This window comes from Gavia stellata, chromosome 9, assembly GCF_030936135.1.
Source record: "Gavia stellata isolate bGavSte3 chromosome 9, bGavSte3.hap2, whole genome shotgun sequence".
Taxonomy (NCBI): domain Eukaryota; kingdom Metazoa; phylum Chordata; class Aves; order Gaviiformes; family Gaviidae; genus Gavia; species Gavia stellata.
Window position 1 is genome coordinate 18,749,069 of NC_082602.1, and position 26,978 is coordinate 18,776,046.

Sequence of the window (26,978 nt, forward strand, 5' to 3'; positions counted from 1 at the left end):
AGCAACAGTCAGTAGGTGAGAAACAAAATTCCTAGCAAACACACAGACCAATGCAGGTGTGAAAGCCCTGAAAAATGCGTATGCAGTTTCAAAATGGAGCTAACTACACAAATTAACTGAGGTATCTAGTGCATCTCCAGGCCTGAGTCCTATGATCTTTAATGGGGAATCTGGCACTGTAATAGCTTAATGTATGTAGGATCACAGGTTTGCAAGCACCTCTTAGATCATCATTCCAGTAGGATCCAGCTGCTGTAAGGCAACCGTGTCATGGTGCCACATCAATCCAACTGCTGAGTGCCCACTGTGCACCTTAGAGCAGAGTCATGGGGGTTGGGGGAAGAGGACTGGGCTGGGGAGAAGTGCCACATGGGACTGGGAGAAGAACAAGGGAGAAAAATATGGGAGACATTTTGAAGAGCATCATCTTTTCACTTTGGTTGTGTTTGAAGCTGTCTACATAGCTGCATCTGTCACAGTGCAAGGAAGTGAGACTGATGCATGTAATAAAAAAAGGGTTACCTGGCTCAAATGGTAATCCCCCTTCTATAGGCATCATCAGAAATTCAGCTTCCTGACTGAAATCCAAGATTTTTGAGACAGCCTGTGCAGGCACCACACACTGCAGTGTTAAGGCACTCCAAGGTAAAACAACTGATACAGATTAAGTTTAAAAAGAAAACAACAATCTTTCAACTTACTTGTTGTCATATCTTCTTCTTCCAGCTGGTTGATTCCAAACAGGTGTAAGCCACTGGCAGGAATGTTCTTCTTGAGTGACTCAGTCAGCAGTTTGTCCAGTGCTTCTATGCTGTATGGCACAATTTTAAAGGCCTAGAGATAAATGGAAAGTGATTTTGTTTGGGGGAGTCTGGAGATTCAGTTAAGGTGAGATTAATAAGGTGTTTCTTTATTTAGCACATATCAGAAAACAGTAGGCATAAACACTGAAGGTAGCAATGTTCAGGTCAAGCAAAGAACATTAATAGCTTCCTGGTCCAGAAACAGAGCATCATTAATCTGAGCAGATAAGAATCGTACACTCCACAGCAAGACAGAGTACAATGAGAAAGTCACTCATGCAACTGGAAGCACAGAAAAATGTTACTTCCTACCTCCTTGACAGGTATAATCTTACTTCTGAAACTGCTCCAATGAAGTGTCACTCCTGCTCTAAGTATGAACTAGCCCATTTTGAATTGCTCTGGTGTACACTCTGGGTTTGGCTTTTGGATTGGTTATTAGCCGAAGACTGTGAAGCATGCCTATTCCCCAAGTAGAGGCACAGCCCAGTATCAACTGCTCCACAACTTGAACTAAAAAGAAAGGGAAAGACGATCTCCCCTGCCCTAGGTATGCTGGTGACTAAAAACATTACTCTGTAGGCTTCTGCTACACGGCTGATCAGGGACATGCAGGCAGGCAGCAAGACAACACAGCTGGAGAACTCGCTTGTGCAAGCTTTACCCCTCTAATAGGGTTCAGATACCCCAACTGTGCAAAATATGATATGAGAACTGAGGAGTGGCTTTAAAGAAATAAGTGCTAAGAAAAAACACATCATTTTATGTTACTCTACTTCATTCAGCTGGTATGAATCCTTGCTACCGTTTCACATTTCTTCCAAGAACCCTTAGGTACAAATTTCCAAACAGTTTCTGTCTTTAAGGTACTTTCTGTTGTATCAAGTTCTGTCATCCCAATCTTTTCAAGTCATCAAGGTCTAAATATGAGTGTTGATTGCATTTTTTTTGTTAGTTGAATAGCCTGAGTCACCTTAGCCAGCTATTTGCTCCAGAGACAGAAAAAGCACCCATGCTTTTGCTAAAATGGGATGTCAAGGTTATGTGAAAAATCCCTAAATAACCTTGCATTTCTTCATTTCAGAAGAGCTACTTCATGGCAAGCACTTTTGCTTACGTCCACTTGTCTAGCCTCTGAAAGAGCTGGCTTCCAAAGCAGCTGTTTGCTGGAATCATTACCTGGCACATGAATTGTACCGGGTTGGCGGCATTAGCCAACAGACTGCTGATTTCCTCCATGTCAGTATGATAGGTGACGCTTGTTTCTCCCACCATCAAGTCCCCTGAATATATCTGCAGACGCACTGTCCCAGAGCTTAAATCTTTGAAAAGAAAGAGAAGAAATCACCATTAAGAACAAACAATGGGAATTAGTCTGCATCAAACACCCTGAGGATAGGAGGAGTCTGGAGATACTGCCAGGTGGATAACAAAACAGTTTCTGTTCTACTGAATTCATGAAGAGTCATGAAAAAAAGGAGATGATGTTGGTCTGAACACTTGGTAGGAAAGTACTTTTGAACTACCTTGTTCATAGCCATGTCAATGCACATCACCTGTGACCTGCTAAGTCCTCTGCTAACAGTAGTCTGGACCACTAATGTTAACAGTGCACCACCTCAAACTAGCAAGCCTCACATCTCTCCACCCCGGCTTTCTCTGGAGCAGTCTCTAAACCATGCCATAGAATATGACAACTGGGGAAGAAGGGGAGAGAAACCAGAAAAGTCATTAGGGATTTGCAACCCCTGTCAGCCTCACTAGTCTCTGAATGAGATCAGCTTAAAAGAATTCCGTCTCTGCAACTTTACCCATGCACAAGATTTCTCTCCTCCCTGCACCTTGGGAGCTTCTTGATGTTTTGTCCAATGTGCATTCACAGGTCTGAACTTTCTCTTTGAAACACAAATAATTTGAATCCCACTGAAATTAATCTTTCCCTGTATATATGCTCGGCTGTTAACAACTCAGGAAATTATTAAATAGTTCCAGTCACATGAAAAAGGAATTAAAAATATATTTCTCTTACTGTTAGAAACTGCAGAGCTTACATAGTTGTACACTCCATGAATGTGAAGGTCATGTTTATAATTCAAAGTGCAAGTTAGTTTCCAGGTCCACCTTTAAATTACATGTCTTGATTTAAAACAGACTAAGCCGAACATTTTTATGTGGGTGAGGTCACCTTCTTTAAATCAATCCACCTCAGTGACTTTATGGGAGTTGCCATAATGACTATTAATCTTTATTATCAGAGCTGGCACAATGACTCTTCAAGAGGACAGACCAAAGTAGATTAAATAAAATCATGCTGGGAAACTACTATCAATCTGTAAGGCTCTGAAATCTTGCAACTAAAGTTTAGCAAACATAAAATTTAGACAACCTACAGTTTTGTAAATGTAAGTATCTAGAGCGACAGAACGTATCTAAATTAAAAGGCAAGCCAGGATAACTAGTTTCAGCTTTGATCACAGAGATGTCATCGCACATTAAGCACATGCTGTTATAGTCATGCAATTATGTACTAGCACTCACCTTTTCTTGGTGCCTTGCCAATGCTAATGTGGTGGTGGTTATAACATGCAGTTAAGTTCAAAGTGCTTTACAAGCTGCAATCTGCTCTCAGAACTCCCAGTAAGGTGTTGCCACACTGCAACCCTGCCACTGGTGAGGGGAAAACAGAGCCCCCAAGCAGCAATCTATCTCAGTTCCTCATCACAAAAGTATTACAGATGAGAATGCAAGTTCAAGATTTCCTGTCCTCAAGTTTTTCTGCATTGCAACCTTTACGCTTATCCCTCTGGCACTTTTCAGGACAGAAAGGTTGAGATAGAGAGACAGAAAGGAAGCAATGGGGGGAGGAGGGGGGGCGAAAAATCACAGCCCAGCTTACTTGGAGCCTTCACAGAGACTGTGTACTCATTCTCCATCTCAGCCAGCACACGCACAGGCGATGCATTCTCTGGAGAGAATTCAACTTCAGTTTTCACTTCGCCATCTAGTTTACATTGCATGATAAGATAAACTGTTGTCTGCACCTAAAAGAAAAAGCATTACAACATGCAGGTTCACAACATAAGAACACTTACTTTAATTCCCTTTTCTAGGGATTTTGTTGTCATTGCAAGTAACACATAAATTATCATCTGTCATTTTCACGGTCCTGAATGGTTTTCAGGAGCATCTTCCAGTCATGGAGTAACTGGGCAGGTGGCTTCTGTTACCGCTTGCACCAGCACAGAAACATGCATTAAGCTGATAAAACTCCAGATTTATCAGCTAGATTTATAAACTGATTAAAACTAGATTCATAAAATGATTTCGTTTTAACTCTATCAGTCTCTTCCATCAAGCAACACAGCCCCACTGCTCTAAAGAGAAGCAAAGGAAGAAACTTAGACTTTTTCCATCTGAGGGAATGCTATACTAAGAAAACCTGTTTTTCAGACAGGAAGCCGTGATCCAAGCTCTTCAGAGCATGTCACTTGCAGGACATGCACCAGAACTGTCATATTAGACTGCATCCAGGCTGTAGAGTTAATTGGTTCATTACAATCACCTTACTCCACTTGCCATCCCTAAATCTCATCAGAATGGAAGATGGTAAGTCAAGAGTGTGAACCTGCCTCACAGCACACAAGACAAGCAGCTATATTAATGAGACTATCTGTCAATAAGTGGCATTGCAGCCTAGACAACACTAGGCACTGCATGTTACCAAGCTATTTCTGGGCCTAGGGAGCTCATGAAACAGAGACACTGAGGACAGGGGGCTGAGAGGGAAGGCCACAGAAAAGGAATCAGGAACTAATTCCCAGGCCTTTAAAGCTGTCCATTACAGAGCAGCATAATGGGTTGCACCAACCCACAGTAAGAACGTAGCCCAAGCAGTGAACATACAGTACCCCACACCGTATGCGGTCAGGCTGCACCACCGGATGGTCCCCAGTGCTCTTGGATGATTCATATTCTTCACTCATGGCAAGTCTGTGGGAGTAAACTGGGTTCTTCTCGTCTTCTGTTTCTGTATCAGTCACAGAGTCACAGCCTGAATCTAAAATAAAGCATACAGAGTCCTGTTAGATCACTCCCCTTTGCTGAAAATGCATATCATACACATCCATCCTGAGAAACAGCCAGGGTGGTAGTGGGCTGGAACTTGCTATTCCTCTCAAAGTAATGCTCAGAGAAGGGGATCTAGTTGAAGAACGGGAAACTACAGAGCTTCCTCTTTCTTTCCCTTAAGAGGATTGCTGGGGAACATTCACAAAGACACAGAAGTGCTGGAGTAGCACTGAACATGCTTACAAAACAAACAACAATGCCACTCTTTGCTGAGATGGATAGTCCCTTCTCATGTTAGATAATTATTATGTCAATGTCTAATATAAGAATGATCGGCAACTGGACTCATCTGATTCCAGCTGTGCTCTGAGTACACTGTAGGATGGGCAGCAGCCATTAGTCTTCCTCTCCTAAAGTAAATGAAGAAAACCAACTTCTCCTTCCTTTTAGTAGTATCTTTAGTTTTCTGGATCCTGCTTATTTTGCTCACCCCAACTCCCAAGTTCATTATTATGTCAACAAAATACAACATGAAGCAGTAGTCTGAAGGAATCCTGTTCCTCAAGCAAGAACTATAAGCTCCTGTATCTATACAAGAGTGAAACTGAAATGTAACAGAGTCTTTGTGTTGAAGAGTAACAGTATGCTACCCAAACAGATCCAAGAGTAGAAGTAAACACATGTAACCCTACAAACTGTGTGTACAAACCAATGTTCTCACTACTGTTTAACAGCATAGATATTGATGGAAGAGCAAACAAACTGAATTGATATCACTGGCTGCAAAAAAACCTAGCAAGAATTAAAATAGATTACAGGTCTCCTCCCCGTGCCAGGAAATACTTTTCCCAACTAGAGAAAGGAAACAACAGATGATTTTGTATCTAGTCAGTAGAGCGCCTTCTTATCTAGTTTCTACCTCTTGATTCACATCATTCACACCTTTTTTACCTTGTCTCCCAAACATGGGGTGAAAGTCACTGTCTTCCCCTTGTCAGAAGACTAGCATGAATTCTTAAAACTCTATCTCCCATGGCCAAAATTTTCCAAACCTTGGAAAACTGTGGAGCAGTCAAGGATTTAAGACAACATTTTGGAAGTTATTTGTTATTTGCTACTTATTGTAAAACACATCTGTAAAGAGCAGTACAAATTACTTACTAGATAAAATCTCAGATTTGGACTGGCAGAGTTTTTATATTAGTTTTCTATTTAAAATGCTCAGTCCTGATGAGAAGACCTAAGCAACCAACCGCACCATCTAACCTGTGGCATCCTGATTTTACTTAGACTCCCCCAACCTCTGGGTACATCAAGTTTCCACAAATCAAGAGAGTCAAAGTTATTAAAGCAGACTTCTATTAGGAGTTCATGTCCTGCTAGTTTCAAACAGTGAAGCTAGCAGTCAGTCAGGAATTTAAATTTAGACAACTTCATTATTATTATTACCAAAGACTTAAACTTAGGCTATTTGAAATTCTTTGTCATGCTTTTTTTTTATATTTTCTATACATTTAAATGGGATTTTATGAATTATACGAATGCAACTTTGCTTTCAGGAGACAGGCTTTAAGCCACAAAATTTTAGTGAATCATTCAGCTGAAATTTGTCACAAATAGTGGTGCACATACGCTTAACTTTAAGTATGTGAATTACTCCACATGGCAAGTAAGCTTACTCACATGAGTACAAGTAGATTGCTGCTTTAATGTTTGCTGTAGAAAGAGTAGAGCCAAAAATCTGCAACTCTGTAAAGTTCAAGTAAGGCACCACCATCATCGACATTTCTTAAACAAACCTAGAACAGTACATGTAATTTAGCAAATAGATTTTAATACTGCACCAACACAAATCTGCAGATTTGATTAAGAAACTGCTTTGACACAAGGCTATGTACTGAAGGTGGTCTTCAGGATTTTCAGACAGTGGTACTAAGTATTACAGAAAATGGACTGAGCTTTTAAATTCCTTAACTCAGTATTTTAATTGATACTGTCCGAAGTCATCACCTGCAAGAGCCAGACTCCAGTTTTAGGAATACTTCTCTTAGGGAAAGGCGAACTACTCCCACCTGGGAGTGCCAGGCTGCCCAGCTGCACAGGAGAAAATAAAGCACTGGTCCCACATCCTTCCCTTACATGATAGCTATCAGGCATTTGGCACATGCAGAGCAAGACACCATGCCTTTTGGGGAAGAGGAGGAGAAGAGGCAACTGTTACTAGAATAGTGTCTCTGTAATCTCTGTTGGTTATTTCCAATATGACTAAATCAGAAAGACTAAGCTTACTACAGATAACAGAGCCAATGATGACCAAATTACAGCAAAGCATTAATGTTCCTGCAACATATGCACAAGCTGATACTTGCCAGCATCCTGACACTAAGGGCATCATCCCCACCCCAGTATGGAACCATTACTGTGGTAATTTGTATCCCACTTGTCCTACATATGGTCAATTTCAGAGAAAAATGAAACCTAAAGCTGCGGATCTCAGCTACATCATAACCACAGTAAGCAAGGATAAGAGGAGAGCAGGGAAAGAACAAGCCCCCCAGTCTCTCTGCTTTACTGATGTTATTTGTTACTAGAAACAAATTAGCAGATAAAGAATAACTTGAGCTTTTAAGAAGTTCTGGCATTGCCTGATCCTGTCTTGCACTTCCGCATTCTTGTAACAGAGTTGACTGCCCGGAGGTCATATGTAAGAACAGAGCTGTTAGGTAATACAGAAAGAAGCAAGCAATGTTAATCAGTAGCTGGATTAACAGCTGACAGAACAGGCACTCTGGGATTCGGGTATGAATTATTCATCTGTTTTTTCATTCAGAAAATTTGGAAATTGCAAATTACCAACTTCCCACATAAGCAGTGAAGTGATGCTATGGTCATCTTGCAAGTTCCAGTCACGTGCTACAGATCTGTGAACATGCAGGCACTGGAAGAGGAAACCATCCCATTACATTTGGTAATATTCATGGTCTAAAGGGACGTGTTGTTAGATCAGGCTTCCCACTCACTAAGATACTCGAGTAATGACAACCCATTTGCATATACAGATTCAGCAATTATATCATTGTAATGATACCCAGTCTAGAGAGGCCTTCACTGAGGAGATCAACAGACTCATTAGAAAAAGTTAAGTGAATACCTGAATTGAGCTTCTCCATGAGCAACCACTGCAGGTCAACAGCTCGTGGTTATAAATGGTTCTGCCTTGACTGGAGGACCTTTGTGTTCCCCTTTAAACGCAGGCTACCTCAGGCCACGCTTGACAGTCTGTGAAATACTTGTGAGAATAGCAGCAAGGGGAGGAGATGTGGTCCAAGAAACCCAACCACATTTCCCCTTGAAGAACGTGCCCCCCTCCAGGAAGTGTCAGTAGCTGAGCTACAGAGAGCAGCCCCGCACTGGCCCCTTCTCACCTGCCCTGCCGGCCTCCCCACGCAGCTGCCCTGCAGAAACTCATCCCCGGGAAAAGCCCAGGGAAAACACAGGCATGGCCACGTGCTCCACGAGCCATTTAGCAGCTTTAGAAACTAATATGAAACAGTCAGTTATTTTGACCTGTTGCTCTACAGTGCACGCAACTCGCTCTGTCATCCATTTCCTCCTGGCTAAGCTGGCAGGCTATCGGCATGGAGCCGACAGCTGTGGTTTCTCAGAAGTCAGCCCTCACACCACAGGACACGTGAATGCTCGGAAGGAGTCAGCAGCCTGTCCAGACCACTGTCATCCAGATATTAATGCAAATGGTACAACTAGGCAACAGCTTGTCCCTATAGGTTTTGCATGTGCGGACTACCCCCTCGCTGGCATCTGTGAACACTTCCCACTCCGTCCATCGACCAGCTCACCAGCCAAGACAACTAGCTGTCATGAGGCCTCTGACTTTCACCTCAGTACACCCAGAGCAAGAGGGAAGTCCCTCAAAGAGAGCTCCTGCTACCACCTGAAGCTTACAACTGGCCAGACTCCTTTTCCAAGTGCGAACAAGGACATAAAGCCTCCCAGAGCAACTCCAGTTGCAGCTGCGAGAAGCAGTCAGAGTACTGACAAAGTAGTCAGGGAAAGCAGGGAAAGTTATTTTCATCATGCTAACCTCAGAGCCCCTGCTTTACCAAGGAGATAGATACATGCTCAGCAGTGAAACACCTTGTGATAACGGCTCAAAACTGGGTTATACTGTAGCAACATTTTCCCTTTCAACAGAGCAGAGAGAAGCATGCAGAAAAGCAGCAGGTGAGAAGAAAAAACACAGGAAAATGTAAAACTTTGTAAAACTGTCCACACAGAACAAATAAAGTATGGGACATATCCCCCTTATCTCCAAATCCTTCACCCCAAGCAGCTCATCTACAAGCCTAGCACCCAAAACCAGATTTTCAGTTCTACAAAGAAAGCGGTCATGTTTCATTTGTCCCGTGAAATTGGAAGTTACAATGAACTAGTTCTCATCCTCCATCAAGGAAACAGGCTGTATTTTACCACGCCAAGTTTTGCTTGAGCCAGTGTGCACACACACACTTGTGCACCTCTTAGGGAAGCTGTATCCTTACGAAGAACACAACTGGGTTGTTAAGAGACCTGTTGACAGGACCAGCATTTCAGCAAACTGTGAGAAGCCAGAAGGCACAGTTTTTACCTTTGTAACCTACTACGACAATATATATCCTTAATACTCAAAAACATACATTACTCCACAGTTCCTCTATCTCATCCAAACTTCAAGGAACGGGTATCCTTTGTTATATTTTAGAACTACAGACAGGTAACTGAAAGGAGAAAAACATCTTTGCAGTGGAATGCAAGAGGTTTTCACGATCTTCATGAAAATTTAACCCTAGTGAATGGATCTGTTCACCTTTCTTGGCTCAGTGTTCCCAAATGCTGCTTCCAAGTTATTTTTTAATTTAGACTTTGAAACAAAAAGGATTTTGAGAAAGCTGAGTCACCAGAAGTTGTTTACAATGCCAAGGGCAACTCCATGTCACTCCTGTAAATACTGGAAGGTAGGGATGAGAAAGTCGCCAATAAATACCATACTTGGGTTGCAGGAACAGGAAACTCAGCACATAGTTCTGAGAACAGTGAGGTTAAGAAAGGAAAGTCTGAAAAGCCACAAGAGTGAGAGGACACAGAAGAGAAAACAAGAAGGGAAAAAAAATGAAAAAATACCAGACACTAGAAAAGAGTGGTAAAATGAAAACCTCAAGCAGATGGCAAATTGGCAGAGAACAGGAAGGTAACTCACAGGATCAAAGGTACCTTCTGTGGGAATATTTGTTTAGGGAATGCACAGTCCTGGAGAAGAAATGTCTTCTTCCATTACCTAATAAAGCACATGACTACCAACACTGCCCCTACAGCGCTGTTACTTGTCCAGAAAAGACTTTGTTTCAGCTCAGACGCACACCTCACTCCAGAGAGTTATCGTGGCTTAGTGAGTCTGCTAAGCTGGAAAAAAAAAAAAAAAAATAAAAATCTGTGCATTTGTCTGGGGGCAGACATTACAACAGAAAGAGCTATAGCAGTTTAAAATACAACTGCACCCATCACAGCCCTCTTTCCTCTTCCTGTTTCCCCTTCTTGTCTTTATTTTCACCAGAGACTATGGCCCACGCATCAGAACCAGTGGAAAAGAGCACATGTTTGGCTGCATCAGCAAGACACAGGACCAGGATCTCTGCTTCAGCAGCTGACAACGGGGGTGTAAGCTAAGCTGCCAGTCCCTGAACTTCAGCATGAAGAGGAACATTTATACATTTCACTCATACCTACTGCAAAGACAGTAGCTGCCAGCTCAAGGGTGAAATGCAAAGTCCCCCTTACAAGACAGAGATAACATAGTTTACCCGACCACGTCTAGAGCGTGCTACAAATGCAAAGTGTATTTAGCTTGTAGTTCTTTCCCTAAGGTTCAAGCAAACATATACCACACTATGCCTGCCTCAAGCTAAAAGCATGCCTGGCTATTATGGTTCAGAAACTGCAAGGCAACTCATTGTAATTCTTTGAGCTCTCAGTTAGCCTGAGGGTCTCATGGGCCTAGTGGTCAGTTTTTGACAGGATTAGGTATATAAACCTAAAGAATTAGCTGGGGTTTACAGGAACAGGACAGAGATGGGAAAGAGCTTCTGAGGAAGATGCAGGGTTCTGGCCACCCAGACAACAGACACTGTGTACAAGACCAAAATCTCAAGAAAGAGAGGCTGGAATTGTTCATTTCAACCACCTGTGCCAGGAGGAGACAACACCTACTGAAAAAGCATATGCATGGCTGATGATTTTTGACGGTGCCAAGAATCACATTACATCCATGACTGATTCAAGTCTTCCTGAGCAACCACATGCAAGAAACATGAACATCCAACTTGCTGATTAATTATCTCTCCTCTTGCAGCATGTGCTTTCTCCAATTTAAGCACAATGCATAGCACTTGCATGACAGAAAAGACTGTCCACATAAAAGCCCACAAAGCTGGAATCCCACCTAAGATGGCTGGGTAGCTGCTTTGGAAACATCCCACCAGGAGATCACCGTTTGACTGAAGGTGTGGTTCTACAGGTGGCTTCAGTAGATCTAAGGCCACATTGCTACAGAAAAGGCAGTCCTGCCCTCCCTCTCCTTCAAATAGTTTCCCTTGGAATACCACCCTTGCAGTCCAATGCCACGCCAGATCATCCAGACAGATGAAATGTGGAGAATGAGGCAGCACACTCTCTTTTGCAGCAGTCCATGCTAAGGTCAGCCTATGCCACTGATGAAACTTCTCCCTGGTAAACTCAAGATCCACTGTTATTCGCAAGTCACTTTTGAAAAACGCATCAGAAGTTTTCTGTGGTAATTACGAACAGACATGAAAATCCTACAAAATGCAACCCTAGAAGCAAAACAACTGTCCAAGTGCACAACAAATGTCTTTGAAACAGCCTGAAGTCTGCTCCACACATCTCTTCAGACCTGCTCTGTAAAGCATCTTTGGTTCCACCACACACTTCTGCAAAGGTTTTGCAGAAATTACTTCAACTGTTCCAAACTCGGAAGAAGCCATCAGTGATGGTCACTGGGCTCTTATTTTAAGCAGGTGTTTTAAAGCCTTGCAGTTCACATTGGCAGATACTTAGAATTAGGCTTAGTCACTACCTTAAAGCAACCTGCGGGGAGATTATCAGAACTATAAGCTACAGAGAAATATGATTAGTGTTTGCAATGTGGACAAAGTCTGTTATAGCCCAGCACTTCCTAACCACACCAGTTTCTGTACTTCACTAGTTCTGGGCTATCATTTCATTGCCTCTGTCTAGAAAGCTAGTATGCACTTAATGCTAGCTGCTTAAACCTTATACTGTCATGAAAGGTGAGCCGTGAAGTATTGCTTTTAACGTGCATAAACCGGGACTTTATGAAGCACCTTGATGACAAACAATGCATCCATCCTGCAGCTGGAAGACTATTTCAACTGCTTGATCCCGTTTGCTACAGATGGATAAGGACATTCATGCATTTCTCTCAATATCACTTGGGGGCTTAGTTAAGGTTTCTCTGATTGCATTAACCAGCTCTCTGAAGTCTCTGCATTTCCAGCATCAGTCACATATAACCGTACTAGCATCTGCAAGGAAGGGCATGCTACCAGTATGTTCTCTCAACCTTAACTCCTGTGCAAGAGTGTCACAGTTTCCTCTCCCTAACAGGCAGTGAGAACCAGCCAGGCTGCAGAGCTCCCATATAATGAATCAGACTCTCATTGCACCCAGAGGGCTGACTAACACCTCACCCGTTCCTCTTCAAAGAGCATGGTCAAAGAAGCGTATCTTCTATTTCAACACAATATAACACAGAAAAATACAGTTTTAAGAATTCACTTAATTTTGCCCCTTCAAAGAGGGGAAAAAAAAGGAGCAAGGGAGGGAGAACTGAAGTACAGCAGGTAATCATGCTACCTTATGTCTTCAAGGCCACTCCAATAAGCTAGCAGAAATAAATGCTGGACATAATTCTCTGAGATAGGACTACTCAGAACATATTCCTCCACAGAGCACTGAGAACCAGAAGTAAACACCAAATGGTCCCCAGCTTCACGTTTCTCTGTCCCTTTGGGTCTGTACATCGATTCCTGTCCCTTCCTACCTCCAGCTTGCTTTCTTTACTGTATTTCTGATACCCAAACAGACTCTGAAGATGCAAGCAGAGATCACAAACTTGGCACAGGCATCCACATCGAATCTGCAGTTTCTAGAACCTCCTAATGGCCAAAATGGATCTTGCAGAGAATGGCAATTGTATGCATGGGACTGGAAACTCTTCAGGAACATTGTGACGACATGGGACTACAGTATGAGGGCTTGAACAGATCAGCTGGTGAGGAAAATACAATGCTAGGATCTCATACAGACAAGTAAAGAGACTCCGGCAGGGCTAGAGGAACATCGCAGTAAGTTAGAGCTGCATGAACTGGGGTCTGCTCACAAGCTGGAGCCTCAGAGATACAGTATTAGCTCTCTAGCAATATAACAGGTCCCAAAGCACTATTTTCTGTAAGGCAAAAGATTAAGGAAGTAGTTTCATAGAGGTGTTGATCTGACATAGCTTCATGATCCTTCTCTTAGAGGATGACCAGGGATGTCAAATTAACTCACAGAACTCTTTTTGGCTGCTTTATTTCCAGGATGTATCCTTTAAGGGTGTGGCACAACTTTCCCATAAAGTACTTGGCCATGTCATGCCTCTTCCTAGCAGGATTACTTTCTGCATCCAGTGTTCCTCATTGGCCATGCTTTATGAAATTTAACAAGCAGCACAGGGAAGAGCTGCTACAGCATTCAGGTCTTGTTCTGCCTCCACATGCAACAGCAAACTCCATCCACATGCAACAGCAAACTCCACAGGCCCTGGAAATCATACTACAGCACTCCCTCTTGTAGGAACATGTTCCTATACAGGACAGAATGGACCCGTGGGGAGTGAGGCTGCAGTTCCCAGTTTATAGCATCCCCTTCACTACTGCCTCACCTGCACATCTCAGTGTTAGGCTGACAGAGTAGTCCTGACTGATGTGCTACCTGCCAGGAACAGACACACCACAACAGATAACAGTAGCTGCTACTGTCAGAGGAATAGTAATCAACACCACTGCACAGTACAAAGCACCTGCACCTCAATGAGTTGTTGTAGTAGGCACTTGAGATAAGATCACCACTGTCCTATGGTATAGTGTGCAGCTCTGTTACTGTCTGGTGGCATCTGTGGTTTCTAGTGAAAAGTTGCCCTTAAAAGTATTCAATGTGAGTTAACATACTTTTAAGGGGGGGGAAAAAAGGGAAGAGTGTTCAAATTTATTCATAAAAGCCACAGACTATTCTTCTAGGTTATGCTACTTGCTTTGCCATTCCTCAGGACATCTCAAGTATAAGGGTAACATACCAGATAACACTGGATTTCACTGTGCTTGTGTCCTGAAATAGTTACATGGTAAAGCAGAAGGTCATAAGTGCATCAAGGTCTAACACAGAGCTTGTCTGAGCAATCAAATGAACAGACTGACACCCTTCCACAGAAGGACTATCGGCCAATGAGCTACTCCAGAAAAAAGCTGCCTTTCGGCAGAAATCGCGAGATACATAACAAATAGGAATTTATGTATCATCACTGAACAGATCATTTATCATTAACCCCCAAAGTAACAGGAGAACAGCTCCTGCCAAACTTAAAAATTAATTGTGAATTTAAGGCTTTAGGTCTATATCGCAGCGATGAGCAGAAGTTAGCCATCAAATAATTACAGAAGTGTCAGGCTGAAGGAAATCTCCTGCGTACTACCACTTCATCCCCCTGGGTTGAGACACACTTCAGAACATCTCATGCATCTGTCCAACATGACCTCAAACCATCACTGGAGGTTTTCAAGGAACTTGTGAACGAGGCATTGTGGGACATGGTTTAATGGGCATGGTGGTGTTAGTTGATGGTTGGACTTGATCTTACAGGTCTTTTCCAACCTTAGCGATTCTGTGAAACTCCGAGTAGCCTATTCCAAGGTTACTTTACCTTTACAGCTTTAGTCCAGCACAGGACCACAAAGATGACTATGGGATCACAGCATCTTCCATATGAGGAGAGGCTGCAAGAGCTGGAACTCTTCAGCCTGGAGAAAAAAAGACTCGGGAGGGTCTTATCAATGTTTACCTGATGGGAGGGAATGAAAAAGTGGGAGACAGACTCTTCTCCATAGTGCCCACTGACAGGACAAGACTCTTCTCCATAGTGCCCACTGACAGGACAAGAGGCAATGGGCACAAACTAAAACACATGAAATTCCATCTGAACACAAGAAAACGCTTTGTTACTCTGAGGGTGGTCAAACACTGGAACAGGTTGCTCAGAGAGGTTGTGAAGTCTCCACCTGCAGAAACATTCAAAACCTGACTGGACATGGTCTTGGGCAACCTGCTTTACCTGACCATGCTTGAGCACGGAGGTTGGACTAGATGATCTCAAGAGGTCCCTTCCAACCTGAATGATTCTGTGATATGCTCTCAAGTTTCATTCATGGCTTCACCAGTGCAACAGAAAAAAGCCAGAAAGTTAATTCAATTCCTTGACAGGTACAGGAGGGAGAATGATAACAGCTTATGCAGTTTCTGTTATGCCATTTCCCTCCCAACAAAAGCTCACTGCCTTGGTCTCTGGCATCTCTCGATGAGCCCCTCACTAGGTGGGGTAACATTCCAGCTCTTCTTCATCTACAAAGCTCCAGCAAAATTCTCATCTTCCTTCTAACTGTCCACTGTCCTCCATATTCACCACATGCTTCCTTACACCCACTTCTGACCCTCTTATTTTGCAAGAAGTTTGTTGTACTGATCTTTCTTTCTTGTCCATTTCATTGCATGAGAGCACTGCTCAGCCAAGGCCACACTTGACCTTCAACAGCACGGTTCACAGCTGCTGTTACAATCAGTTATCACCTTAGGAATCTCAGGCAGATGTTGACTTCCCTGGGTTTTTCCCTGCAAGAGTTTGCTTGGGTACAGAAAGTTCAAAGCCACTGATTAATTAGTAAACGCTTTGGAAACGTCAACTTCTAAAGCAGGAAATTTCAAATTTATCAAGACAGCATAGGTAGGGGCTGAAATAAACTGGACAAGTTGAAACGTGCATAATACAAAAAAGATGTCAACTGAGCTTTGAGAACACAGGAGGAAGAGAAAGGTCACTGACTCCAACCATGCGGCACAGACTCCCAGCTGCCCAATGCACACAGCACAGCACAGCATGGTGTGGTCTCACAAGCCAGACAAGAGGGCTTAAGTAGCAGGCTGGTCACTGCACCCTGGCTGGTGACTATACCCTGGTGGACCTGAGCTGGCTCGTACAGTGCCATCCTGAGCATTTCCACGTCCTTAGCACAGCTATTGCATAGCCTGACAAACTTCCCCACAGATAACAGGGGTGCCTGCAAACGGGAACTTTCATGCCCTCTGCAGTTTGCCAAGATTGAGAAACTGTAGAAGTAAAAATGCCCCAACTACAAGAGAGCACGAGTCAGCATCAGCACACAGTTAGTTCTCAACAAGGCTACATGTGTGCTTCCTCATTTCTGAATTTGTACTAAACTAATAAAAATTAAAATAGCTTTCAGTGTGTGATGTCTGGGGGTGTCATGTTCTCATGATGCACTAAAAAAACCACAGCCTAACAGCTGCACTAGAGGCAACAGCATAGCCTGAGCAGGGCCAGTGTGCAGGCTCTGGGGAGGTATTTGCCCTCATCGTGTCCTGTGTCATATGCTCCACTAGCTCAGGATTCAGCTATTAGGAAGCTGAAGCTTGGTCATTTTTGCATCAGGCTTAGTTTTTCAACGTGTGCTGACACTGCTGTCAGAAGCACTGGTGAATGTGTGTGGAGAGAAGTAATTCCCGGAGGAAGACACCCAGACAAATGATTTCAAACACAGTCATTAACTTTCTCTGCTAAGTACTGTAAGAATTGACAGCTACCTTACTCAGGAAAAGTTCACAGTCTGCTGTGGAGCATGGACATTATTGAGACCTTCTAAGAGCTCCTGACTTTAAAGCCTTCATCTAAAATCCTAACAATGAAGTGCTGGGGGCAGAGCACAGGTTGTGTTTCTCTATGGGAAAGGTCTGCTGTCACAAACAATCTTAACTTTAAGTCACTCATGCTGGTGTTGGCTGCAACCAAACTGTAAGGGAGATGCTAATTTTTTATTACCAACCAAGAAGAAAGTTTTCAGTTTCACCCAAAAAGGGAACTATGTACACCTGGGATTGTCTTCTCTTCAGAGGAAGCATCAGAACATTTGCATTTGAGGCCATTCACAAAACTTGGTCTGTAGAATCACATGATGGAAGAGGTCACCTAGTCATTTTTTTCCCCACACAGAGATAGGATCTGATATATTCATCCGAACACTTTTGCCATGAACCCAGCCTATCTGAAGTAGGTTCTTCCTTCACAAGAGTCAGAGTGACAGCGGATGGCTTGCCTTGGCAACTGCTCTGATGTGCATGAAGAAACAGCCTGACACTGCCCAACTTTTGCATGCAGCTGACAGCTCACATCAGGTAGGGCTCCGATAACAGTAACAGAAATCCAGAAATTCTGAATCTTTGTGTACCAAACTATTTGGAAAATGCTACAGCAGATTCCACAGCAAATGAGTTTGGTTTTATCTCATTTTTTTCCCCTCAGTCAAATATTTTCTAGATATACTTAAGTCACTTTGAGATGAATGTATGCTTGTTCAAGTGAGAAAACAGAAAATAAACCAATTTATTTTTGTTATGTAGAAACAACAACAAAAATCCAAAGCACAATCTCCCTTTCAAAACACCATTTACATAAAGCTAAAGCACAGGTTTTTTCAGCATGTGCTAACTTTCAGCAGAGATGACACCTCTGGAGAAGGACTCTACATCTATCTGAAAAGTCAGACTGTGGTGCCTTACCCCAAAGAAGTTTTGCCATAGATGTATGGCAGCCAGCCCACTAAACAGCCAGGCACACAAGACGTACTTCCCCAGCTGCTCAGACAGACAGTATAGTGCTACCAGTAAGATTCACGTCTGCCCCTCCCAGGGTGGGTTCTGAGTAGTGCTGGGAAGGTCCCCCAGGCACAGCCCCCAGTGCGCCGAAGGGCAGCCAGCCGTACACAGGGAGAGCTAGCGTACCTGTGGAGAACCACTTGTTGCAGTGGAGGAAGAGAGCCAGGTCAGCATAATACAATTGACCAACTGCATCCGACATCAAAGAGAGTGGAGGCTGCTCTTTAGCTGACGAGGCTCTGCATCCAGTGCACCACTGCCAACAGATACGCTTTCCCAGCATAAAACTCAGATTTTGGATGCTTCTCTTCGACAAACACAGCTTCCCTCTATAGAGCAAAGCAGTTGATCCAGAGTGGTTTCTAGCTGATCCATTCCCATCCCCTTCCCTTCACCTCAAATTCTCTTTGATTTTTAATGCTCCCAAAACAAGCAAGATGGGTGAAAGTCTTTCACTAGGTAGGGATCCACTTGGCTACATGAAACCTCCCACTACAGCAAGTCCCCTTGAAGGACAGAGACACTCGCACCTCCCGCTACACCTGCAGTCCACGAAGCAGGAGTCTTTCTTCTGCCCCATGTTGTGCTTTGTGCACTCAGAATGCAGCAAGCCAGAAGAGACTGGCAAGAGCTGACTCTGGGAAGAGATTTCAGGATCAACATCCCATTGTACTCTCACACATTTTTCAGGTACACTAGAACTTACTCCTACTCTGGCCTAAAATAACTCTAACAGTCCTTGGACATGTTAAGTAAAACCATTAACACTAGTAATCCAGGGAGATGTTGTTTAAACCTCCCTAACTTTGAATAGCATGTTTAAAATCAATAAAATATTGGTGCCATGCTCTAGACCCAAGTTTGGAGGAAAACAGTAACTAAACTTTTACTTTTGCCAGAAAGTGTCAGAAAATTTAATTTAATCTCTGGTCAGTTTTATTTTTGAGAGTTCAAAAGCTCAGCCACTGTTTACTGTCTTCGTCCAGTCTGAAAGCAAAGGAGCCAGACTACTTTAGCCCTAGGTTATCCATTGGGAAACCAAGATGTTTTAGGGGTGTTTGAAAGGGAGACACAAACTTCAGCTTATGCAGGTTTTTAAAAGGTACTAGGAAACATCTGTTGTGACCTTGTTACCTGAGAATGCCATCTTCAGCACAGTCCCTAAGTCATCTTTTTTCAGGGGGACTGTTTTGGCCAAGATCATGACTTTCAAAATTTGTTTTTACTGTGATAAATTTGTCATCATGATTATTGCCGTTGTTACCCTGGCATAGAGCACCTTCATGCACACAACACTGGAAGACTGCACTGCCTCATTTATGCCACTGAATACAAATAAATCTTAGTCCAAGATGCAACCACAGGACTCCAATCCTACTAAGGCTGACAAAGAACACTATAACCCTAAGTATGGCACAGCGTCATAAAAAAAATCCTGACCAGTGCAACTCCCCGGAGCTCTTCACCTCCATTTCAACAGAAACTATGAGAACGGAGTACCGAACATGCCTCTGGAGTTTAGGAAAGTTCAGACTCAATTAAAACCTTGGTACATTGGGCTTCTGTAGTCTCCAGCTGTTAATACTTCTGCGCTAGTAAGTCCTCTGTGCTTGTTATGAGGTGATCACTTTCAGACTGGTTATTTTTAAGGCTATCAGTGCAATTCTCCAATTAATCTCTGCCATTCCATCACAGGTAACAAGCTGATCTGTTGCCAGCACGGTTTTATCTCTGACTTTAGGCCCAGACCTAGAGAATACATATTACACAACCTTATTTTAGTTCTGGGATGACAGAAATGTAAGTCTGAAGGAAAAGATAACTTTCTATTGACTGGGGTCAATAAACTGCAGGGCACCACATCTACAGACAGAACTTCAAAGATACTCATTTTTTATTTTCAATTTGCATTCAAAACCAGGCACCTAAGATAACCTCCAAATTCAGAAGTTCTCCGCGAGTCCCTAGTAATTTCTCCTGAATTGGGGACCAATTTACCAGGCATAGAAAAATTGGCTTGCAAAACTTCCTAGTTTACAACAGTTGTGCAATTTGCTTTAGTTTTCTATTTCAGTAAGACATGTTACCAGTGTTAAAATAAGGATAAACAATATCATGTATCTCCCTCCTCCAACACCTGACCAGGAAGCACAACTCCATGGCTGCTACCTTACCTTCTGAAATAGCCTTCTTGACAGCTGCAAGGTAAGCATCAGGTTCATCATCATTTGTGAGCTCTTGCCATTGAGACCAGTCCTTGAAAAAGGTCAAATACTCATCACAGTCCGTAACACCACAGAACAGCTTAACTACTTTGTACGGGGGCCATAAAGCTTCCTGAAGGCTCTGCAGGACGGGAGGGAGATAAAAACTCTGCACCAGCTCAGCAGATAGCAAAAGGATGATGCTCCGACTTCTGTTGAACAGGTCCAGCTCCTGGTGGGAGATGGCAGACTCGCCTTCCAGCTGGTAGCTCAGAATCCGATGCTTTCGAACATGCCGAGTAAAGAGGAAGAGGTTCTGGAGGTACTGACACCATTCAGTGGCGTCACTTGCATACACAATCAGCACATCATATCCTCCAGGGGCTCCTGTACGGGTGCAAAACGATCGCATGGAGGAGGATTAAATTCAAAGGAAGAACTGACCCACAGCTTTGCAGCAAAAAACCCACAAGGCTGTCCCTATAATTCATGTCAGAAGCTCCAAAGCACTTCAAAAGAACAGTAGATCTATCCAAAGTGAGGTGTTCACAGCCACAGAGCAATTCTAAGGGTGGATGAACTCCTACTTGCGTTCACCCCACTAAAATTTAAGTAGTCTTTTCATTCTCAAAAACCTTCCTATGAAGAAGGGGATTTCCTATGTAGTTTCAAGTGAAACAAACCACATGTGGAGATTTACAGATTTAAAGCATGTTGATAGGGAAAAAAAAAAAACACACAAAAACCCAACATCTAAAAAACTAGCCTGGAAAGGGGAGTTCACCTTAGCATGTGAATTGAAATCTTTTTAGGCAACCATAGGGTCTCTGCAACACAACTGCAGACCATTACATGCTTAAGCGGAGTACACACTAAACATAGCACACCTAAAATAAGACAGGCTTTTATTTAAATGAGGTCCCACAACGCTTACAGGAAGTCACTATGGCTTCCATGGTGTTAGACATTTGCTCTCATTGCAGCAGAAAGCAAACTGCCTGCAAAGTATGAGTGCGACTGAAGGGTACACCAGCCCCAGTGCTTGCAGAACAGCAATCCTATCATTCAAGCTTCAGACACTTTACAAGCCTGTGTCAGAGTCCTTCCCCCAGAACTGTCATGCAAATGTTTCCCAACTATTTTGGCATGACAAACCCTCTCTTCAGAGGGAAAGAACTAATATAATAGTGGTGGCCATAACACAGCCCAAAATAGCTCGCCAAACTTGACTTATTCCATAATTCTCTAGAGACAGCTCCTACCTACACACTCCTGCATTTCCGAGCTCTGGAATGAAAGCACTTTTAAAACCGTTTCCAGCTTGCTCAGAAGATCACAAGCAGATTGAACCAGTATGACATGATGCAGTGGTCTGCCACCAATCTCAAGGAAACTTTTAAGTCTAAATTTAATTTTCTCATTCACCTATGAAGAAGTTTACCCAAATTTGAGGATTACAGTTCTGGTCCCATGGTAAATTTCAGTACTGAGCATTTCAAATCTTATTAGCAAATTGTCGTCTTCTAATCCCAGTTTGACTCTTTAAAAGTGTCAACATTTCCAACCCATCTCCATCCAGAAGCAAGCAAACAAAGGCAGATTTTTCTAATTAAAGTAGAAGGTAATGCTTAAAATTTGGCATGCCAAAAAGAGCATCTGCAGAGAATGAATTTACCAGAATTGAAGATAACAGTTTTGCAGTCACCTTATTACAATTCAACCAAAATTGAACAGCCTCCAAAGACTCCACTCTGCCACCTTCCCCAGAACCTTCATTAAGAAATGAAGGCTGAAATGATGTCTAGGCTACGGTACCCCAACTCTAAACCATATAATTACCAACTTTAAATTGCAGTTGAGCAGAAGTGGTACAGTTGAGAAGTAAAGCGTGGAGATGTGCTCTATGCTCAACCAATAGCATTATGGTTACCTGCATAAATGGAAAGCCTCTAGCAGTGAAAGGATAATTTCCTAGCTGTGGAGAACACCGACACTGCAGTTCAGCAGTATTCACTAAGATGGCTGCATGTTTCTCTGTGAATACAGCTCCTGAACCCCAGGTGGAAGCTTGCAGGAGACAGCATTCTCAATGGAGGGGATCCAGCAAACTCATAAAGCAGACAAACAGACCCAAAGCCTTGGGACCTTTAAGCTAAGAGTGCAGAACTGGTGTGAAAAAAGATGGCTTTTACACCAGTAGGAACACCACTATCACCAAAATATCGCTTCTGGCTGAACACCACCTGACAAAACCAAGAGAATCACATGGGCAGAAACAGGAAAACCAAGCAGAATTCAGGAGGTCAGTTGTTTTATTCTAGAAAGGGAGGAGTACCAGAGACTTCTGCTTCCAGTGCCACGTGTTGATTTACATGCAGTACAGTGGGAAAGGGCAGCACAACTATCTGCTGAGAGTGGAGTCCACGCACTGCAGCACAGCCAGCTGAGCCCAACCTCATCAGATGGGGAGACAATGCAGCAACTCTCTGAGGTGTGCCCAGGGCACCTAAAGTCCTACCCTGGCGCTCTCTGGGAGACGTCCGACCTCTGGACTCTGGGGAAAGTGGCAGTGGCCTCCAAGGCATTTTAACGTTCTGTAAAATGGAACACCTATTCCTATCATGCATTTGTATAAAGAACACAGCTTCCACAACTGAACCTGTTAGCAAACAGGCTCTTCTCCAGTCTTTCAATGAAAGGAAGCAGCTGTGCTTGGAGAGGACACAGGGTGGGGGAGTCATTGATTTCAAACATGCACTGCACTGTAGGGGCACTAAGTATCCGAGCAGCCTCCCTCCTCCGATATGCAGGCAAAAGATGCAAACTTGACAGACACTCTGCAAGTTCCCTGTCAGCATTTATATCCCGAGACAACATCACCCAGAGCAGTGTAGCCTCTGCACGCAGTAAGAAGCAACTTCACCTAGTGTTTAGGAAAGGTATTGATGCCCTTGATAGCACTGCTCTACCAGCACGCCATTCCCCTTAACAGAGCTGTGCTGGCTCTCCTCAGGCCCTCTTACCTCAACACCTACAGCCTTTTACACTTCTAGAATAAACTGAAGAACAATGCTCTTAAAAGGAGAACTGAGAAATAAAATTACTGACTCCACTTTTAGAGCCAAGGAAACTCTCTATGGTCGTAAGCAAAAATACTGGAAGTGGGTCTTGAAGAGCTAAATAAGCTTAAGTCAGCAATGGGATGTTTCAAAGAAAACGAAAATTTAGAAATAGTTTTGATTGCAACGTCCTCTTTTAAAAGAAGGATGACACAGGACTTGCTTTCCTGGATCATGCTATTATTTGTCCAACCAAATACCTCCCTTTGCAACACCAACTACTGTCCAGTCCTCAGGGAAAAGTGTAATAAATGGAAAATACAGAATGTTTGGGGGAGGTTTTCCTACAACTCTTCACACACCAGTTACAGAAAAACTCACAGAGCACACTTCAAAGCACAATGTATACTCTGCCTATTGTACATACCTAAGGAAATCCCTAGGTGAACATCAAGCATTTTACTTCTTTAAACCCTGACTTTAGATGGATGCTTTGACAACGCATTCAACAAGCTGGTTTTGGAAAAGCACACACAAGGATGTCTTCCATTCAAGTAAAAAATAGATATGAACAGTATACGCAATAGCAAGATGAAGAAAGATTTGTGCCAGCCAACTGTTTCAAAAATCTTTCACACCCTGAAGTGTAATCCAGTTTAAATTTTAACAATACCTTTTTTCTGCATTCCTAAACTTAGGGTATAAAAGTGACTTTTGCTCCTGTTTACAAAATGTCAGCACTATTAATAATATTGCAGGGCATGTTTAAGTATTTATTTCATAGAAAACCATCCAGGGGTGGTTCTGTTCCAGTTTGCAATGATAAACCATAACCTTTGGACTCCATTCCAGCTGTAACTGCCTCTTCAGTGCTTAGCTGCACGCTCCATTACACAGCAATGATAAAAGACTGATGAGATTACAAACCAGTACTGTAGAAATGCCTAAACTGAGGTAGAAGGCCCACAGACTACATAGCACAGAGACAGAACATGATACAAAGCTTTCCCTAGCTTATAAACTGCACACGGAATGGAAGGGGATGAAGCAATTCAGTCAAAATCACAGAAGGCCCATGGCAAGGGAACAAACGTATCCTATAGCGATAGACTATATCATGCCTTCATAGTCACTCTCTGAGAAGCAAACAAATCAGGCTCATCTTTGGACCACGTTTGGGAGTAGTGAGGTGACAATCTTTGAGTTCAGAGCAAACATAGGATAGTGGCTTACGGCTGTATTACAAGGTTCTGATTACCACTGAAATAGCTAAAGAACACTGCGAGAAGCTGGCATGTCAGCTCTGTGTAAGACTACATCTTGCCCACTTAACACATCCCAGACTTGAATCAGATGTCATCAACTGTTATTACCTATTATTTCATTCTACAAGCCAAAAGGTTTGACCTTTTTCAATTTACAGATCATAAATAGTTTTCCATTGTACCTGTGGATCCCCATAAAGCAAATTCAGGGCCTCTAATAACACACAGCTTTTCTGTGTCACCTTTCACATCCCTCTCCCAAGTAGACCATGACTTCTCATTGTCCACAGACCAGGTAAAAAACTGACAGACAAATCCTTTACTCCAACTCAGATGATCATATGCCATGGCAAGCAAATCTAATTTCATCTTCTAGATCAAATCCAGCTCAAATTCTGTCTAAATGAAAAAGTGCTAAGTAGCCTGTTAGCAGTTTGCTTTGGGATTCATGTGTGTGGAGGATACACAGATATGGCAGTCCAAAATATCAATCCTTGATAGAGGGGGATCCACTTCTCATGAAAGACAATCATCTGTGATATTAACGAAACCCAACCCAAAGTGTCTTAATAATCATATTGTTAAAAGAGAGAGCATTTCCAAGAGGTGTTAGAAACTGCTGGTGAGCCATTAACAGAAGTCCTCAGCACCTTTCTTATTTCAGTGTCTGAAGTTGTGTATTTAAGTGATGTATGAGGAAATGAATGCATTCTTTGCCTAGCTGGAATGCATAACGAAGTAATAGTGATCACATGCAATAATTAACAACCTCGCGAGACCCCTCGCTTTGACTGGAATAGAAAACCTTCACTTTAAATAAAGTGCTGCAAACAAGCAAGAGGAAATAGCAGAATCAAAGTAGATAAAAGTTTTGCACACCAAACTTCAGTGATAGGAACAGGAGATTTGCATTACAATACGTGAACCTAAAGTTATTCTACTTTTAAGAGTCTCTGTGAAATCACCTTCTGTTTATAAGGAGAAAAGTAGTTTTGCCCACAAGTCTCCTGAGGCCTCCGTTTAGCTTATTTTTACATCACAAGGAGATATGCGTCAGTGAAACACTAACGTTACTTCACACCCTGAGAATGGCACGTTTTTCCTTTTTTAGGTAAAAGACGTACACTTCCCTGCAGGGAGGGGACTTGCAAATTGGGCACTGGCAAGACTTACACAATAGGCTAAACCCCTCTCTCCCCGGAGTTCGCAGCTCTATTCTAACCAGTTTTACGTGCACATGTTAGCTAAAACATTTTCACTGATGGCAACGTAGCTGTTTGTTTGTGATCCTGTGCCACTGTGGCAAGGGGCATCAAGTCATACCCCAAAAAGGAAGTATACAAATGCAGGGGGCCAAAGCAGTGTTTAGAAAGAACTGACTTCTCTACAAAACATCACAGAAAACCATCTAGGTGGTAAAGGCTGAGCAGGGATAGATTCCTCTACAGGATACCCTCCCTCAGAGCTAACTGAGCTGCCAACCCGAAGTGCACTCAAGACACAGGAGAGCTCTGCCAGCACCTGCCCCGAGCACAAGCCCAGTCAAGCAAGACAAGGTAGAAAGCGCAGCAACCTGGCTGCGAACAAAGGAGCCACCGCCGCTTTGAAGAGCCCCAGGGCTTCCCTAAACTCGGGGAGGGGACCCTCCTTCCTTCCCCTTTCCCCGGGGAGCAGCGGAGGAGCTCCAGGGGCGCGCAGAGCCGCGCAGCAGCACCGCCCCGCAGGCGGGAGCGGGCAGGGAGCCGCGGGCAGCGCGCCGCGCTCCGCTACCTCCCCGCTGACCGGCGCCAACGCGCGGGACAGCTCGCTGACGGGGCTGGGCTGCGGCGGAGAGCCCCGGCTCGCCGGGGCAGAGCGGGGGGCCGCACCCGCCCGGCCGGCCCCAGCCTGCCCCCGCCGCGCAGCACGGCCGGGCGGAGAAACCCCGCCGCTCTCGCCGGCTCCCGGGGCGAGCCGCCGTGGCACCTACCGGGGCCCGCCATGGTCCGGGGCTGGCGGTGAAGGGGCCGCTGCCCTTCCCTCACATCGCCGGCAGAGCGGCGCGGCGCGTCCCTCCCGCGGCCACTTCCTCGACCCCGGTCCGGCGCTCCGTCCCGCCGCCCGGCCCCGCCTCCCGCCCGGCCGCGGAGGGCGGCCCGCGACGCCCCCTGCAGAGCCGCGCACAGGGCGGCACCCGCCCGGCCCCGCCGGCGGCTGCTGTCGGCCCCCTTCGGGCCGGCGGTGCACTGCCTTCCCGGTACGCGGCGGGGTTCTCCTGCCGTAGGAGGGACATTCCCTTTTCCAGCTGGCTCCGATCACATATTCCATAGGTGGCCGAGGAAACAGCGCTACAGTGAGGAAAGGTCATGTGTTACGCTGATACAGAAGCTCCCCATCCTTAGTCACGAGAAACTCGAGCAATGGTTGTGGAGAACAAGCGAGACCTGCTTTATGCACACCCGTAACTTAGGCTTTGACTCCTGCCTCCTACAAATGAGGAGTTTTAGTTTTTCCTAGGGCAAAAAGAAG

General features: G+C 44.0%; 1 protein-coding gene across 1 annotated transcript in view; it reads right to left on the bottom strand.

Annotated features, from left to right (window-relative positions):
- PIK3AP1 (phosphoinositide-3-kinase adaptor protein 1) overlaps positions 1 to 26,777 on the bottom strand; it is a 45,386-nt gene extending 18,609 nt beyond the window's left edge. Inside the window, 7 exon segments of the mRNA XM_059821324.1 lie at positions 702 to 834; positions 1,983 to 2,125; positions 3,700 to 3,844; positions 4,712 to 4,860; positions 20,117 to 20,533; positions 26,440 to 26,524; positions 26,526 to 26,777. Coding sequence (XP_059677307.1) covers positions 702 to 834; positions 1,983 to 2,125; positions 3,700 to 3,844; positions 4,712 to 4,860; positions 20,117 to 20,533; positions 26,440 to 26,524; positions 26,526 to 26,777 — 1,324 coding nt within the window.
- Between the last annotated feature and the right edge of the window lie 201 nt (positions 26,778 to 26,978).